Here is a 17938-nt window from a genome sequence, read left to right as displayed (position 1 = left end):
CCCTGCAAATGTTTAAAGGTAAGAAAAAGAAGTCCTTTCTTTAAAAAAAGGTTTCACCAGTGGGTGACCATGACAATAAGATCCTCAGTGATGAGGAAATATTACAAAAAAAACAACATGTGATGCAGGTGAAAGGGAAGAAATGGCAAAGAAGAATGACAGAAAAAGCATGTGCAAATATGCGTGAAAATACATTATAAAAGGCAAAAATAGAGTGCCATAATTCTAACAGTAAAAGTTAATATTTTACAATGCCACATTTATTCTTCAATACACCTTGAATTCCAGGTTTCTTGTAGGCCATTCAAAACATATTTGGATGTTGACTCTCAGAATGATCCCACATCTTTACAGGATGTTAGTGCAGTCTGAAGATCACACTGCTTTCTTTACAGCCACTGAGATAAGTGAGCAATACTGCATTTAAACCACGTGATGGAGGCAGAGACTAATAAAAAATAAAAGCACAGTGTCATTTTAAGCTTCACCAGCGTCCCTCTGTGGTAAATGTTTAATTCCATCTGCATGTACAAGCACACAACACAATGAATGCTCCTTTCGTCTCTCCCTGATTGCAAAGTATAATTCCTAGATTAAGCCTCTCCAACCTTTAATGTGGATATGAAACACTACATGTATAAAGGCAAATTTACACCATGGAGCACTACTCTAAACAACTGTCATATATTTAACTCTGTCTATGGAGCTGGATATTTCTTAAAGGTTGAAGGTTTTAAAGCATGTTTAGTGCCACCTTGTACCAGTTAAGAACATGACATCACTGGGTTGGTTGGTTGCAGATGTGAACAGTGCAGAGGACAACCTGTCTGAGTCACCAGACAGGAAAGCTGGAATCCAACACACCAGCTTTTCACCAGGCTTGGAAAAATGTACTGTCTATTTTCTCTGTCTCTTTAGCGGTAAGTTGTTCTTCATTGCTTTTGTCCAACACTGACATCAATTAATTCCCCCTATGGACATGCTGATGAATCTTAGGATTCCCGATCGTGCATCGATAAGAAACTTAGTTATGTTTGTGGAATGACACAAATATACTAACCTGTTATGTTGTAAACTGTTTGGATGTAATTGAGAAAAAGATAATTTTATTCCATAAAATAGTGCTTATTGCATCTAGCGCACATCTGCGCTTCTATCTGATTGCACCGTTCGGTACACCCAACCCAACAAAAGAAAATCAGTGTCTGACTCTAGCTTGTCGGTTCAGTGAACCACCAGTGCACCTGACTATAACAGCCTCTCCTTCACACAGTCCTCATTTATAAAGTGGTCTACAAACTCTAGCATAACAGCTAACAGCTAGCTACCAATGAAAACTACTGGTAAATTGACAGAGTGAAAGTAGAAAGTACTTTTATTTTATTATCATCAGACTCACTGCTGCAGCCAGGGGCAGTACAAATGTGATTCCCTTAGACTGCTTTTTGATTTTAGTCTCTTTGTTTTCCTCTGAGTTTTTGGTTCTGTCACTAGTTAGCTAACATAACCTAATATAAGTCTGTTAGCGGCAACCAACCTACCTGTAAACATGCTCTACAAAATTTAACTTTAAACTATTATTTCCTAAATCCAGCTTCACAGACGTGCTACCTCATTGTTGGTTTTTTTAGAATAGGGCTCCACTGCATTACAGTTTTTCTCAATTGCTTAAACGCATTTCTTGAAACTATGCCTCGTATTCTCAAACACAGTAAACAACAAATTCCATAACATCTCACCCACTTTCCCAAACATAGTATTTTCAGGTCAAAATAAAGTTCTACTCCCAAAACCATTCACTCTTCCTGAAAAATCAAACTTTGCCCACAGACAGCACACTCAAGGCCTCAAAAATACAGACACTACAAGATAGTGTTACACATTGGTCCAATAAATTAAAAACAATATTTCCAAAACTGGCAAGTTATGTTGCTTGTGGTTCTTCCCCTCAAATACCTTTTCACATGATGAACACAAGATGCGATCAATGTACATACAGTGGCACGATTTTTATTCATGTACCATGCAGTACAACACACGCCAAAAACATTATTCCACCTCAGCATCCTGTCTTTGGTCTGGGTCAGGCCAGGAAATCTCATCCACATCAGAGGCTATATTGGCCCTAGCCAGGCAGCAGGGGGTAAAATCCTCTTGCATGCCTGATCCAACCCTGGCATGCATCTACTGATATGTCCAGGAAGGCTTCTTCAGTGGCCTGGAGGAGGTGAACACGGACATAAGGTTCCCTGTTGTACACTTTCCACCACCACGCTGAAAATAACTCCTTTATCGGGTTAAGAAAGGGAGAGTATGCAGGCAGGTTAGAAAACATTGGGTTATTGGTAAACCAGTCATGAACCAGAGCAGCGCGATGGAAGCTGATGTTGTCCCAAACAACAACATAGTGAGGCTGCTCTGGCTGTGCTGGTTCCCTGTAGTCCACCTGGAACATATGTTGTCTTACACCATCAAGAAAAGCAAGGCGAACCATACTGTTATAGGGTCCTAGAATGGCATGGCGGTGGAGTACCCTCATTGGCTGATGGCTGTGCACATAGTGACATTCCTTCCACGCTGACCAAGGACATTTACAATAGCCCGATGGCCAATTATGTTCCTCCTCCTCCTCAACCTCTTCCTTTGCATGTCTTTGGATCCATTGTTTCAAACCTGAATGAGCTGACTTTTGCCCTTTTATCTATCCATTAAAGTTTCTGATTGGTGTGTGATACATTTTGACTCCTAGTGTTTCCACTTGGTTAATTTGTAATGTTATGTTAATTAAAGTTACAGTTTTTTCTGATTGCTTAAGCACATTTTTTGTAACTATTGGCTAATTTTGCAAAACTCTTCACACAAATAAGAAAACCTGTCACCCAATCATCAAAACATTGTAGTTCTCTTGCAAAAGCAAACACAGCTAGATTAACTCTTCACACCTTCGTAAAAATGGTGTTTCCATATCAAACAGTACACACAAGCCATCATCTACTAAGCACACAATGCGCCAACTGCACACCGATGGTATGAATACAAAACACATCTGGCTTTTGCTTTCTCTGTGCACAAGGTAGGCTATGTCAGTTTGAGCTCATACTTCTGTCATAGATCCATAAGCATAGAGGGATCCAAACTTCAAGTACGGTGTTTATTCAAACACATCAAAACAAACACAAGTGTTTATTTCCAAGTATAGGATTATTTGCAATCGCCATAATGACTATATGGGTTACTTGGTCTGCAGTGAACATGCTTCCTCTGCCCCAGCATCTGGTCATCTAGCAATTCTGTAAAGTAACAATTTCAGTATTTTTACATCAATGATATTGGTGTGTTTCTCATTGGCATATGGCAGTGCTACAAATCTTGCTCCTCCTTCTCCTTGTCGTCCTCTTCATCCTACTTCTTCACCTCTACGTCCTCTTCCTCGACCTCCTCTACTTCTCACTCTTTCTGCTCCCTCCATTGTACTCCGCACACACAGCTTACCTGTATTATAGTGCTTAGGCTGATTGCAAAGTGAACTAATTATCTAAAAAAGTTTTCACATGTGAAAGTGTGCCAGACAGTTGGCAAATTAGTGTTAATGATAGCCATACATGTGTATACTTTTGCTAGGAGTGTGTTGGAAATTTGGTAATTGAGTGTTGTGCAGTGAATTGTGCCTACAGTTTTGCAAAGTGTGTGTTACAAAATTGCAAACTGAGTGCAAAGCAGTTTTTGTGCTTTTAGTTTTGCAAACTCAGTGAGTGGTTTTGCTATAAGTCTGAATAGTTTTAGAGATTGTGCTACAGGAATCACAGTTAGGGTTTAAGCATTCAGAAAAAAACTGTAACATTATTGAATGCTAGTGCTTTACCACATGGAGTAAGCAGTGAAAAATGTAGGGACTTGTGTGCAGAGTTTTGCAGTAACAGTTCGCCAAATCTCACTCATGTGTTAACATAATAATAATAATGGATTGGATTTATATAGCGCTTTTCAAGGCACCCAAAGCGCTTTACAATGGCACTATTCATTCACTCACTGGTGGAGGCAAGCTACGGTTGTAGCCACAGCTGCCCTGGGGCAGACTGACAGAAGCGAGGCTGCCATATCGCGCCATCGGCCCCTCTGGCCAACACCAGTAGGCAAGTAGGGTAAAGTGTCTTGCCCAAGGACACAACGACCAGGCCAGAGAGCCCGGGGATCGAACCGGCGACCTTCCGGTTACAGATGAAATTCCCAACCCCCTGAGCCACGGTCGCCCTATAGTGTTTATAGTTCAGGGAAATGGGTGTGCTTTTTGTAAAATAGTGTTATGGTTTTGAAATTTTAGTTCAAAAGATTGTTTATAATGTTTAAGCAATTGAGAAAAACTGTAATACAAACTGTGGTGTTTCATGGCCACCTTAATAATGTAACTAAGGATTCAAAATTATTCCAAGGTTAGTCACTGAGATTCATCTCAGTCATAAAATAGAGAGAATCTTATTTGAGATGGGGTTTGGTTCAAAATGCTGGATAAGTGAGATTTCTGAGAATACTTTATACAATCACCACTGAACTCCTTTCGATGTGTTGAGTTTCATCCTGCCCCCCGGGCTTTCCTATGAGGCCTCTGATTTACTCCTCGAGTTCAAACAGGTGATGCAGGCTGGTTTAAGTGGTAGCTCCGAGTTTGCGTGCATGGGATTAATTTTTTAATGTGGGCCTTGATGAGTCCTCTAAACTTCCCTGTGGCAAAATAATAAACTACAGGATCCAAAATGCAGTTGAGGCCCATAAGAACCAGGGTGATCTGATGAGCGTCACTCAGCAACTGAGTACCAAAGATTTCTTGCTTTTTTTGACAATATTTGCTGTTTGTGAGACACACGTCTAAAAATATAGAAAGCATGCAGTACTTGGTTGAGACGTAACATTTTGCAGATGTTTGCTGGAGCCACAGCCGTAAAAGCTGCTGGTCATTATGTTGGTTTGTTTATCTGGTGAGAGGGAAACATGAAGATGAAACCAGGAGATGTCCTTACTGAATCATCAGAGCTGAACAGGTGATGGAGAAACAGGTTTACCTTTTAGGTGACATGAATAAGTTAGAGGGAAGTTATGAACTGTCAAATAACATCAGGATCCTTTTCTATGTAGCTGACGGCTGGTAACTGTGCAGGGGTGGATCTAGCAAAGTTTTGCCAGGGGGCCAGGTGGGGCAGGGAAAGAGGGGCACAAAGAAATACTTTCTTATTCTCATTTAAAATGTCTGGCTGTTATTAAATAATTATCTGAAGCTTACAACCAAAGTTTTTATCTGACATAAAATGTATAGAAATCATACATATACCAACAACATTGTACATCACTGTCACAACAGCGTTTGTTTTCATTCAAAGGCTTTATGGCTTTAATACCTGGTGGGCCGGTCTCTAGTCAAAATGCCCGGGCTGTTTTTTTTGTCCCAGTCCAGCCCTGTGCACGACACGCAGTGAATTAATCTGAGAAGGTGCATCAAAAAATAAATGGCCGCACCAGCGGTGCACATCTCAAATCAGCTCGCATAGACACATTAGTTGTTCCTCTTCTTAATGACGGTATCTTAGCTAACAACCCCAACTATCAGATTCAACTTGTAATTGGCTAAAAATAACTTAGCCTACTGGTGAGAGGGACGTTGTTAGCTTTCCACATTCTGACACTTCAAAAGCTTCAGGAGCTTTCCGCTCAGCATCAGCACCACGGAAATACACGGATACATCCGTAGACTCGAGACACAATGCATTTTTGGGACTTTCAGGTGTTTGGACCGATGTTTTCTTTTCTGATCAAACCAGAAATCTTTAATGAGCAGCTAGATTTGTCTCGCATTAACTGGTTGAGTTAATGCCAGTTAATGCAACATCGAAGCAGCTGGAATCCACAGCTGTGTGTGTTCATGGAGGTTGCATTTTCAACTGCTGGACATCACTACCTGACAAGTTTGACTGTCTTCAGAACATTGCAGAGGCCTTATTGGCCTTACTGTCTGAATGCTGGACACTCGGAGACCTGTGTCTGTGAGTGGGAGACCAAAGATTACATTAACATTATTGGCTTAGTTTATTTTTCTTATCATTGTTGTGAGGAGACCATAAATAGCATTTGTATTTTCTGTTGTACAGTTCATTTGCTGTTATGGAGTTCTTGTTATGAATAAAAAGTGTCTTTTTTGTTTCAAAATAGCTGATAACTATTTGCTGATAGCTGCCAACATCTGCAAACAAATATAATTCTATAAAGTGGTTCAGTATATTGTGTAACTGTTAATATAGAGCGTTATTACATTTATTGCTAATGCAATCAAATGGCACACTGACTTCTGAGGAAATTTTAAATGGCATTCGCCATCAGAAAGGTTGCCTACCCCTGGTGTATTGTGATGCACACTCAAGATGCACTGTGTACAGCTCTCCACGGACACCCTTTATTGTGCTCAGAGTTGGAAGTATCAAGGTCCAAATTGTCACGGACCCAGCTCCGGGGACTCAGGGTCCGTGGGCAGTGTGGACTACTGTTATAATTATTGCTGTGATTATGTGATGTGTGTGTTGTCTGCACTGCTGCTGTTCTTGTGATTCCCCGTCCTGGTATGTATAGGCAAGTGGGTGTCTCTGTGAGTGTGGCTGAGTACTGGGTTTCAGGTAGGCCTGGTGGGTGTGTCCTATCTAGAGGATGGCCACACCTGAAGCAGATGATGACTCACACACCTGCAGCTAATGAAGCGTTGTCGGGGAGCTTCTTAAAACGGTGGCCGAGCGCTCCTCGGCGTGGGATCGTTGCGTGAGACTCCACGTTAGTGTTATTAATACCAAGTCCAGCGAGTGCATGCCCGCGGTAGTCGAGTGTCCTGACAAGTTGCTTCTTTGTTTTTTTTCTCCAGGAAGGAGCAGGGAAGACAAGAGCAGCGAGCACGGGGTGCGGGGACACACAGGAGCGGAAGAGCACGGAGCACGGACTTGTGGGTGAAGACACGACACGGAAGTCAAGGGGAGAACACGGGATTGATTCTGTGAACTATTTCCAGTACTGTAAATAAACGCACTGCCTTCATCACAAAGTCCTGCATCTTGGGTCCTCATTCCCCTCATCCGCACGGTCTGCCACACAGACCGTGACACAAATACTTTGTTACAGTGTTTAAGTAGAAGTTTCAGATATCTATATTATACCTGAGTATTTATTTTTCTGACGATTTTTTATATTTACTCGTTACATTTAACCACAAATATCTGTATTTTCTACTCCTTACGTCTTCAAAATAGACTCATTACTTTAAGTTTAACACATTTAAAGGAAAGTTTTTATTTCCCAACACTGTGTTTGCGGCTAATTAAAATCAGCAGAGAAAGAAACGAATGTTATCAGTTATAGAAATGAACTGCAGAGGAATTTCGTTCAAAAAGGAGCGTGACTGCGACACGGAGATAAGACCTAAAGTGTTGTACAGTTATTATACACAGTTATTACATTTGACTTATATATCTCTTCAAACAATGCAAAAGATTCGAGCCTAAGCTGATGCTGCACTCTATGGATAGTTTATCTAGTTGTGGTTTTTAAAATGCTTTAAATTCCGATTCACAAAGAAGCGAGATACCAGAATCGTGACAGACACAGTACATTTTGTTCCTTATTTTCAACACACACTAGATTCCTCCATCTACATCCATCCATTTTATCTTGAACATGTTAGATAAACTGAGCCAATTAACCTTTACTAAATAGCTACTACCGTTTTTCAATTAGTTTGGGTCACAAAATGTGGTTGGAACATTATTTATTTTGTTAAAAAGGTTTTGCAGTTGCTTTCATCTATCTCAAAATCACTGGCTTCCCCAGAGATGGACACGAGATGTCCTTCAGCATTGTTGTGTGTGAATACCACAGCACGACAAGAACTGTCTAGTCGTTTTGATGCTAATGAAACAATGAAATATTGAGTGGAAGAAGAAGCCACAGCCTGAGTTCTCCAAATGTTTACTAATGTTTACTAACTGTAGTTATTCCACTGCAAACCCTGCTAATCTGCAGTTCTGCGTGACTTTATTTGGTAGTGTTTGACAAATATGCAGCCCTCTTCTTTATTTGGCATTGTTTCTTTCATGAATTTCTTTAGAAAAGAGAATCTAATAGTTCTCACATTCACAGCATTACTTTGCTGTACAAGAGCAAAGAATGTTACACACTATTGATTGAGACTGTTTAGTATTGTGATGCACACTCAAGACGCACTGTGTACAGCTCTCCACGGACACCCTTTATTGTGCTCAGAGTTGGAAGTATCAAGGTCCAAATACTTTGTTACAGTGTTTAAGTAGAAGTTTCAGATATCTATATTGTACCTGAGTATTTATTTTTCTGACGATTTTTTATATATTTACTCGTTACATTTAACCACAAATATCTGTATTTTCTACTCCTTTCATCTTCAAAATAGACTCATTACTTTAAGTTTAACACATTTGAGGGAAGTTTGTATTTCCCAACACTGTGTGCCTTCAAACATCAAATCGATTTGGGCCTAAATTGAGGGAATAAGAATGCATAAATAGCAATGTTACTGATGTAGCCTCAATCACTGGGGTTTATCCAACCTAATATCATGTCAAATCGTGAAATCAAGCCAGTTCACTGTGTCTATTTCACGTTTTAGAGAGGCAAAGTTTTGATATTTTGTTTCAAGCCAACATGAAAATAATCACAGGAAAGTGTCAAGCATCATACCGCCTGAACTCATTTGGTAGTTTGGTACTCATTTTGGTAAGTGAATACCCTTGCCCTTTTTTCAGAATAACCTCAGCTTTCAATATCTGGCAATCATTTTAGATTATTATGATAAACTGGAAATTTAAAGCTTTGAAGCTGTGTTTTTCTATACTATATTTTGTATTGTGAAAGGTCCTGTAAAACAAATGGAGGTACGCTAAATTTGTGTTATTCATTGGTTGCATGAAAATACAAGGCAGTGTTGTGAAGGATAAACAGGTTAGCTTGCTGTTCTGTGTGGCCGTTACACATCCATGGTCAGAGGTGATTTATCAGATATCTCCGTGTTGATGTTTTAGTTGCATCATCAAAATACTGTTGCTCCATGATCAACACTGCAACTGACCAATCAGTTAGTTTAAATAAAGATCCGATTGATGTTTTGTTTGATTTCATTAGCATATTTTCATCACTCCTAATATAACACGTCAATGATGTCCACAGGCATTTTGTGGGACAGTTTTTGTTTCTTTTCTTTCATTTAATGTTGACAAAACATAAAAATGTAAATGGGTAAAAATTCACCCTGTACCACCATCGTTCTGTAGTCTAAGGAGCTTGGAAAGAAAAGTGTCTGGACTTCTTCAAGTTGCTTGAAGATGTTTCACCTCTCATTCGAGAAGCTTCTTCAGTTCTAGTGAGCTCAGCTCACAGCTTCAGTTCAGTAGCAGAGTGACTTCTCTGACAGAGAGGGAATTTACGTGTCTGTGTGAGTGGGAGTGTTCTCCCAGGTCTAGACGGAGGAGGTGTTGCTTCAGTTTTGTTAGGAAAGCCCCGAATGGTCCAAAATATGTAATGTTGACCTCCACGATTTCATGCACCTGATAATAACATGAAACAACAAAGAAATGATGTTACAAAGTAAAGAAAGAACTGCTTACACAGGAAAACAGTTCCTTAAAGGAGAATGACTGGGACATGCTGATATGAGACATAAAATTTGGGGGTTAATTATCCTAAAATAAAACAGGAACCAGAGTAAATGCAAGTCCTGTATCACTGTGCCATCCTCTCTGCATCATGTACATAGCACAAACCGAAAGGAGTGCAACAGTCACTTGGTTTTCTTGTTGCAGTATATAACTATCAGAAATGGTGTAAAAACTTTACCGTGAACAGGTGTGTCTGCCAAACATTGAGTTTCTCTCCGTCCAACAACATCTGTAGTTTTTCACGAGAATGAGAGTTTATAATGTTTCATCTGAAATGATGACCCATTTTTATAAATGTAACTGAGCACTGTCGAATAAAATGTGAAAGAAATACATTTAGAGAATCCACTTACGTAGAAGTGCAATGTTTATTAATCTGTTCACTATGTGGTTGGTTCATGCTGGTAAGGCTAGCTGTTATGTTATACACTTCTGAGATATAAGCTAAAATGATTTTGGTGTCCTCTGATGTAACATTATTGGGTTAACCCTTTCATTGCTCCTAATAAAACACATCAAAGATCTACACAGGCATGTGTGGCAGAGTTGCACATCTGTAACACTCCTGCACCTGATTTTTAGAAGAGTATCTTTGTATTGCTACTGCCACCACAGTTGACATCATCATATTTAAAATTGCTATACTTACTCAACTGGCCCTCAGTTATCATCATGTGCTATCATTGTAGGCATTCAATCAGAATGCAAGGAATTAATAAAGGCAGAGATCCTCTGATCAAATTTGATTTCATGTTTTTATTTACAAAAACGCATATACATTTCAGAGGGAACCCTGCAAATGTGGAAAGGTGAGAAAAAAGATGTCCTTTCATTTAAAAAAAAAAGGTTTGACCAGTGGGTTCCCATAACAATGAGATCCTCACAGATGAGGAAATAAGAATAAAAACATGTGAGGTAGGTGAGAGGGGAAAAATGGTAAAGAAGAATGACAGATAAAGAGTTTTCAGTACATAAAAATTGGGTTTTGCATATTGTTTAACAATTTATCTTCCATGAATCAACTTCCATTAAACAATCCATCATGTCTATGAGAATGTTGTAATAATGTCACAAGATAACAAAAACAGAGATTAACTTCCACAAGGTGATGTGTCATAAATCACAAATCTCTTGTATTTATATTAAAACCAGTTATAGGTACAGGTCAGTTAGAGGTATAGGCCAAAGGTACAACACTGTGGAAGTCTTGAGCTACCCCTCATTTCCTTATATTTTGAAGAAAAAGATGACTTACTGCTAAATTGACAGAGTGAAAGTAGACAGTACCTCCTTGTTTTATTATCATCAGACTCACTGCTGCAGCCAGGGGCAGTACAAATGTGATTCCCTTAGACTGCTTTTTAATTTTAGTCTCTTTGTTTTCCTCTGAGTTGTTGGTTCTGTCACTAGTTAACTAACATAACCTAATGTAAGTCTATCAGCAGAAACCAACCAAACCATAGACTTGCTCTAAAAACTCTAACCTAAAACAATTATTTCCTAAATCCATATTACCTCAATTACAGTTTGTTTTTTTGTTTTTTTACAACAGGGCTCCACTGAGCTAATTAACCTTCAAATGTGTGGTGTTTCATGTCCTCTTTAATAATGTAATTGAAGATTCAGAATTATTCCACAGTTAGTCACTGAGATTCATCTAAGTCATAAAATAGAGAGAATCTTATCTGAGATGTGGTTTGGTTCAAAATGCTGGATAAGTTAGATTTTTGAAAATACTTTATAAAATAACCACAGAGCTCCTTTCAGTGTAATAAGTTTCATCCTGCCCCCCGGGCTTTGTGGGTTTCCTATGAGGCCTCTGATTTCCTCCCAGAGTCCAAACAGGTGATGCAGGCTGGTTTAAGTGGTAGCTCCGAGTTTGCGTGCATGGGATTAATTTTTTAATGTGGGCCTTGATGAGTCCTCTAAACTTCCCTGTGGCAAAATAATAAACTACAGGATCCAAAATGCAGTTGAGGCCCATAAGAACCAGGGTGATCTGATGAGCGTCGTTCAGCAACTGACGAGTGGTCTCGCTGTACTTCACGTGGCCGAAGCCGTCTTCGATCTCCAGCACTGCCAGAGCCCAGGGGCCTTGAACTATGTGGTGTGGCAGGAAACACAGAACAAACACTCCCACCACTGCCAGCAACATCTGGAGAGCCCTCCGTTTCACCCCTGTGGGCCATTTAAATATGGATGTCACAGTGAGCTTTTTAGACTGTGTTCCTGAAGACTGACTTTCCGACTGAGGAGAATTTTTAGAAATTAAACTTTGAGCAATAAGGACATTGCATATCACAATGAGTAAAAAGACAACAAAAAACAATCCAATTATTAGAAAATGAGTGACAGCCACTTTTTTCTTCTTGTCATTAGTTCCACCCTGGTATCCCTCAAAACAGCGACGTATGTCGGTGTTGTTTTTACGGTGCACGTTGATCCCTGGACTCACCAGAAAAGGAACAGAAATCGTCAGAACAAACACCCAGATACAAATACAAACAATAATTCCACGAATTCTGCGGTTTGACGAGGCTGCGTCTAGAGGCCGAGTAACCGCCCAGTATCTGTTGATGCTGATGGCTGAAAGGAAGAGGATGGTGCCGTAGGTGTTGATGAAAAAGAAGGTGCCTGTCACCCGGCACATGATGTCTCCATAAACCCAGTCTCCCTCACGGATATAATAGTCAATCCAAAAGGGAAGAGCACACACAAACAGAAGATCAGCAATGGTCAAGTTGGTCATATAGATGTGAATTTCTCCCATGGCCTTGGCTTGATGGATGCAGCGCAGGACAAACAGCACGTAGAGGTTAGAGATGAAGCCCAGGATGAAGAAGACGATGTAGGAAACCGGGATGAGCACATAACGAAACTGAGAGTCCAGGAACGGATTAATGGTTGTGGACACCATACTACTCATTGTTGTCATAGTAACTGATTGAGTCATCTTTGTCTGTGGGAGACAAAATATATTATCATCAGTACAATGTCCTATGACAGAGTTTTACTCCGTTTTGATGCAGATGACAAAGGTAGTGTACAATGGAGGGAAAAGAAAGAAAGGGAAAGAATACATGTATGAATGACTAAATGTATATTTTTGAATGTTACTCTGACTGTATTATACAGGTCAGGGTGTTGTCAGGGTCAGGGTTCATTGATGATCCAGTCCAAAGATGGCGAGCACTCCGTCCAGGAGTCCTTGATATGATTGTTCTGAGAAGAAAGTTAAATTCTTTGGACGAGCCTTGAACTGTTCAAATTCTACTTAAGTGGTAGAACAGAATTGCACCTCATAGCTCCTTTGCACATTCTGCAAAGAGAACCCTTATTGGACTCACACTTAAGGGTGTGGGCTGACACGAGAGAGACTGAGTCAAATTCCCACAGGGCGTGTTTTGTTTATTATTTTTCATGATTGAGCCCCATTTTTCTTTCATGTAAGTAAAAGTAAAGTTAAATTTTATTTATATAGCACATTTTAAGATGAAAATCACAAAGTGCTTCACAGAAGCTGAAACAAAGATAAAAATCAACCAAAAGCAAGTTTAAAAAGATCAGTTTTTAGCTGTTTTTTAAAAGTGACCACTGAGTCCACAGATCTCAGGCTCAAAGGGAGAGAGTTCTACAGTCTAGGGGCCACAGTTACAAAGCTCTGTCACCTTTTGTTTTCAGCCTCGTGTGTTGGACAACTAGCAAGCCCTTGATCAGATGACCTCAGGGACCTGCTGGGAATGTATGGATGTAAAAATTCACTGATATATGTTGGTGCTTGTCCTTGTAAAAACCAGTGGTATAATAGTGCTTAACATACAAAAGTGTCAGAAGTAAGTAATAGAGAAAGATGAAAGCCATGGCAAAGTACCAAACATGCTAGCAGGTTAATGGCATTAAAAACACAGAAACAAAAGAAATACATATAAAAGCATAATAGAACAATATGTGTAAAAGATAAAGGAGTCAAGAAAAATTTTAAAATAGTTAAGAATAGAACGATAATTGCAACAAGCATTAAACTAACTTAACAAACAAGCATTAACTGGTAGAAAAGGTGAGGCTAAATAAACAGGTTTTTAACTGCGATTTGAAGAATTGAATGGATCAGACTCACGGGTGCAGCCAAGGCAAACACACGGTCACCTCTAGTCTTCAGCCGGGATCTCGGTGGTACCAAAAGTGACTGGGAAGATGATCTTAGTACTCTATCAGGGGTGTATAATCTAAGTAGTTCAATGAGGTAACTTGGCTCTTAATTGTTAATAGTTCTAAAGGTGAGCAGCAGGATTTTGAATTGAATACGGTACTTAACGGGAAGCCAATGCAGGTCGGCAAGGACAGGGGTAATAGAGACACGCCGCCCGGTATCAGTAAGGAAATGAGCCGCCACATTCTGAACAATTTGCAGTCTATGGAGAAAAGTAGAGTTAAGACCAAAATAAAGGGAATTGCAGTAATCCAACCTAGATGTCATGAAGGCGTGGAGAAGCTTTTCCAGGTCCCTGTGCGGGTCATAGTGTCTGGCCTTGCAAATAAGACGCAATAGAAGCAAGATTTGACAACAGAAGACACTTGTTTGCCGAATTTAAAAGAGCTGTCCAAAAACACACCCTCAGTGCAGCAGGGCTGTGACATGGGAGTACTTGGAGGACTTGGTCAGAAGCTTTGCAGCAGCATTCTGAACAACTTGCAGATGCTCCAAAGAGGCATTATATAAACTAGTAAACAAAGAATAACAATAAACAATGAATGAAAGATGAAACAAATGCATGAATGACTATTTCTAATTCGGAGCGCGATACAGTGGGACTCAGCTTAGCAATGTTTCTCAAGTGATAAAAACAGGAGCGGACCAGATATTTAACATGACCAAAGTCAGAGCTGAGTCAAAAGTTACACCAAGGTTCCTGATAGAAGTTTTGGTAAAAGTAGCAAGTGGACCCAAGTTTTCCATAACCCAAACAAACGAGGAGTTCAGTCTTCAACTCATTTAGTAGAAGAAAGTTTAGAGCCAATCAACCTCTAACGGAGTCTATGCATCTATGCAAAATCTGTAGCTTGGAAACATCTTGAGGCTTAAAGGAGATATATCTGAATATCATCTGCATAGCAGTGATAAGAAATGCCCTTAAAAGTGCTCAATAAGTGCTGGAGAGGTAAATACAACTTCCGCTCTACAATGCTATTTTTTCATTGTATATATATGTGATTATTCATTTGTGAATACAAGTTTATCAAACCAAGTTCTCTGAGCGTTTCATTAGTCATCCACTTTGCTCTAGCAGTCGAACCTTAGCTATTGGCCCAGCACACAGGTAAACATTCAAATCTCTATTCCAAGGATTGAAAGGGGTGTTACAAAGGTCTTAGTAAAAGCAAGCAATACAATAAAGTGATTATAAATCACAATTTGCAACTGTGTTTCGCAGAACTGTAGTTCTAATGTGTTAACAGAAACTGTCTTCAAACAAACATTTCAATATTCTGTATAAAAGGCATATAAGCCTTCCTATTACCTATTCTCTAATCTAATTCTCAGAGGAAAATGCTTCTGATAAGAGGACACATGAGTCTGCATCTTACTGTAGCACTACACAACATAAGGGTATTAAAAAGAAGTCACAGTCAGTTACAGAGCAAAAGAGACTGACTGGGGTGGCCTTTGTGACTGTAAAGGTTGCCACTGAAGACAAAATGGTTACGTAAGAGACGTTATTGAAACTAAAGTTGGTTAAGTACTGATAGTGATCTTTAGCACATGACCTAAATTCATCAAAAAGATTGAACTACAAAAGTATGCAAGTGGTTTAACCAGCATGTGGTTCTTAGACTATAACCTGCTATAAACAACCTGCTACCGAATGTTGGTGCAAATTGACTTTTTTGAACGAGCAATGACCAAACAGCCTGCTGCAGTTTGCAAGAGGTTTGCAACATGTTTCCAGTTTCGAGCACGCAATGAATGGTTTTAATTAGATCAGCAGCTACACCACAAACAGTTCTAAGAAACCAAGTTAGCAATTTTACAATTTTGATTTCAACTACTGATAATATCAAATCTAATCGCTTTATTACAAGTTAGTCAAAATGTAATAATCCTGTTATGCTATAATTAATAATAATAATTTGGAGTTCAAATTCAGTTTAACATTATGAGAAAGACATTACCTTCCCCAAAATATTCATTTTATACAAATATCATACTAAGAAATTGATAAAGGAATTTTATTTGAAATAAAGGTTTTGTTGATTTTATTTATTTATTTTAAAAACATTTTTGAAGGGGGAGGGGGGAGATGTCCTCGTCTAATATCAGTCCTGACACTAAGTAATTATTCTAATTATTATTAGTGAGTGGAAGACACTGCAGCCACTACATACAGCTTCACACTTTACATTAGACTTAGTTTTATCTGCATCTCTTAATAACCTCTATTTGACATATAAAAAAACAAATGACAGAGTTACTGCTTACCCGACTGCTCCTTCTGTTGTTTAATCGTCTTCTGTATGTAATAACACTTTGAATGAATTCACAGCTTCAGTTCAGCAGCAGCACGACTTCTCTGACAGAGAGGACAGTTATGTGTTTGACTGTGTGAGTGGGAGTGCTCTCTCAGGTCTAGACGGAGGAGGTGTCGCTTCAGTCTTCATAGGAAAAACCTGAAAGGTCCAAGACACGGAAGATTCGCCTACACAATTTCATGCACCTGAGAATAACATGAAGAGAAACGTCTACTTTGCTGCAACATTTTACTAACTTTTTGGCGATTCATAGAATTGTTTTCAAAACACCACCACGAAAAATGATGTTACCAAGTAAAGAAATTAGCTGCTTACCTAGGAAAACTAGTCCTGAAAAGGAGACAGACTGGCACATGCTAATATGAGACATAAAATTGGGGAGTTATAAATGTTAGTCTGTGTATGAAAAGTCACTGCCACTATTCACAGATTTAAGTTGAATTTCATTTTCTAAAAATGCAGCAAAATGTGCTACCGATGATTTTAATCACCCTAAAATAAAACGGGAACCAGAGTAGGTGCAGGCCCTGTGTCGCTGTGCCATCCTTTCGGCATCATATGCATAAGCATAAACCTACAGAAGGAGTGCAACAGTTACTTGGTTTTCACTACTCATTGTTGTCATAGTAACTGATTGTGTCATCTTTGTCTGTGGGAAACAAAATACATTACCATCAATACAGTGTCCTATGACAGATGAGCAGAGTTTTGATGCAGATGACAAAGGTAGTGTACAATGGAGGGAAAAGCCTTTGAGAATAACTTTTTGTTGTCCTTCCATTGAAGGTAGGTAAGATAAATAAAAGTAATAAATAAAACTGTCTTCTGTGAAAGGTGTACATGGTCTGCAACAGGTGGTGCATGTCAAAGTAACATCCACATGGGCTCCTCAGACCAGGCCACCTTCTTCCATTGCTTTGTGGTCCAGCTCTGATGCATGAGCAATCAGCTGATACACAACAATCTGACACTTTTATGCTAGAACCAGCACTAACTTTTTTTTGGTAATTCAAACTATCATAGCTCACCACTGTTTAATTTTGTATTTTCTAATTATTTTTTATTTTTATTTCATTTTGACTTTTTGTTTTTAATTCAGTTTAGTTTCTGTTAGTATCCAGAGTGGATTTTGTTGTTTCAGTTTAGTTTTAGTTCTTAGTATGTTCAGAAAACCTTTATTTGTCACACAAAGGTTACCCTCCGGTGAAATACTGGTAGTATTATGGAAAAACACAGAAAGTACAGTACAATGGGCAAGTGGAGGAGGGAAAAAAAGAGACCTCTACTCCTGCTGGACTCTGAGGAGAGCACAGAAATTATCACATTACAACACCATGAAGCACATGACAAGCAACAGGGGTGGGTAAGGGGCGAGAAGTAGGCCTATGTAGACACAGCTATCCGCATCTGCTGCCATCGGAGGGCGCTGAGCTGGACCCGCCGTCTAAACATCGGCCTTGGAAGTTAGCAGACCAGGTGTTGGAGATGGGAGATAAACACAGTCCTGTTATCAGGGAGAGAATTTGTTGTTGTTCAGCTCCAGCCTTGCAGCTTGCGGCGATGTGGTAGCCGCATGAGATGATGGTGGTGTTTTCCTTTAGTGCGAACAACTGCGTGTCAGTTTAACAGTTGATCTAAAATGTCCGTCACTGATCTTTCGATCTCGTTGTATTTTTGTAGTATTTTTTAGTGTTTAG

General features: G+C 39.4%; 1 protein-coding gene across 1 annotated transcript; it reads right to left on the bottom strand.

Annotated features, from left to right (window-relative positions):
- Positions 1–11451: 11451 nt before the first annotated feature.
- LOC146646908 (platelet-activating factor receptor-like) lies at positions 11452–16298 on the bottom strand. The gene is made up of 2 exons (XM_085392329.1): positions 16192–16298; positions 11452–12672 (listed from the first exon to the last, which is right to left on the bottom strand). The coding sequence occupies exon 2, from the start codon at positions 12664–12666 to the stop codon at positions 11452–11454; it is 1215 nt and encodes a 404-aa protein (XP_085248455.1). The 5' UTR covers positions 12667–12672; positions 16192–16298.
- Positions 16299–17938: the final 1640 nt, after the last annotated feature.

This window comes from Rhamphochromis longiceps, linkage group LG19, assembly GCF_057381845.1.
Source record: "Rhamphochromis longiceps isolate RC_006_pf linkage group LG19, R_longiceps_female_GT1.1, whole genome shotgun sequence".
Taxonomy (NCBI): Eukaryota; Metazoa; Chordata; class Actinopteri; order Cichliformes; family Cichlidae; genus Rhamphochromis; species Rhamphochromis longiceps.
This window is presented reverse-complemented; position numbering and strand designations above follow the sequence as displayed.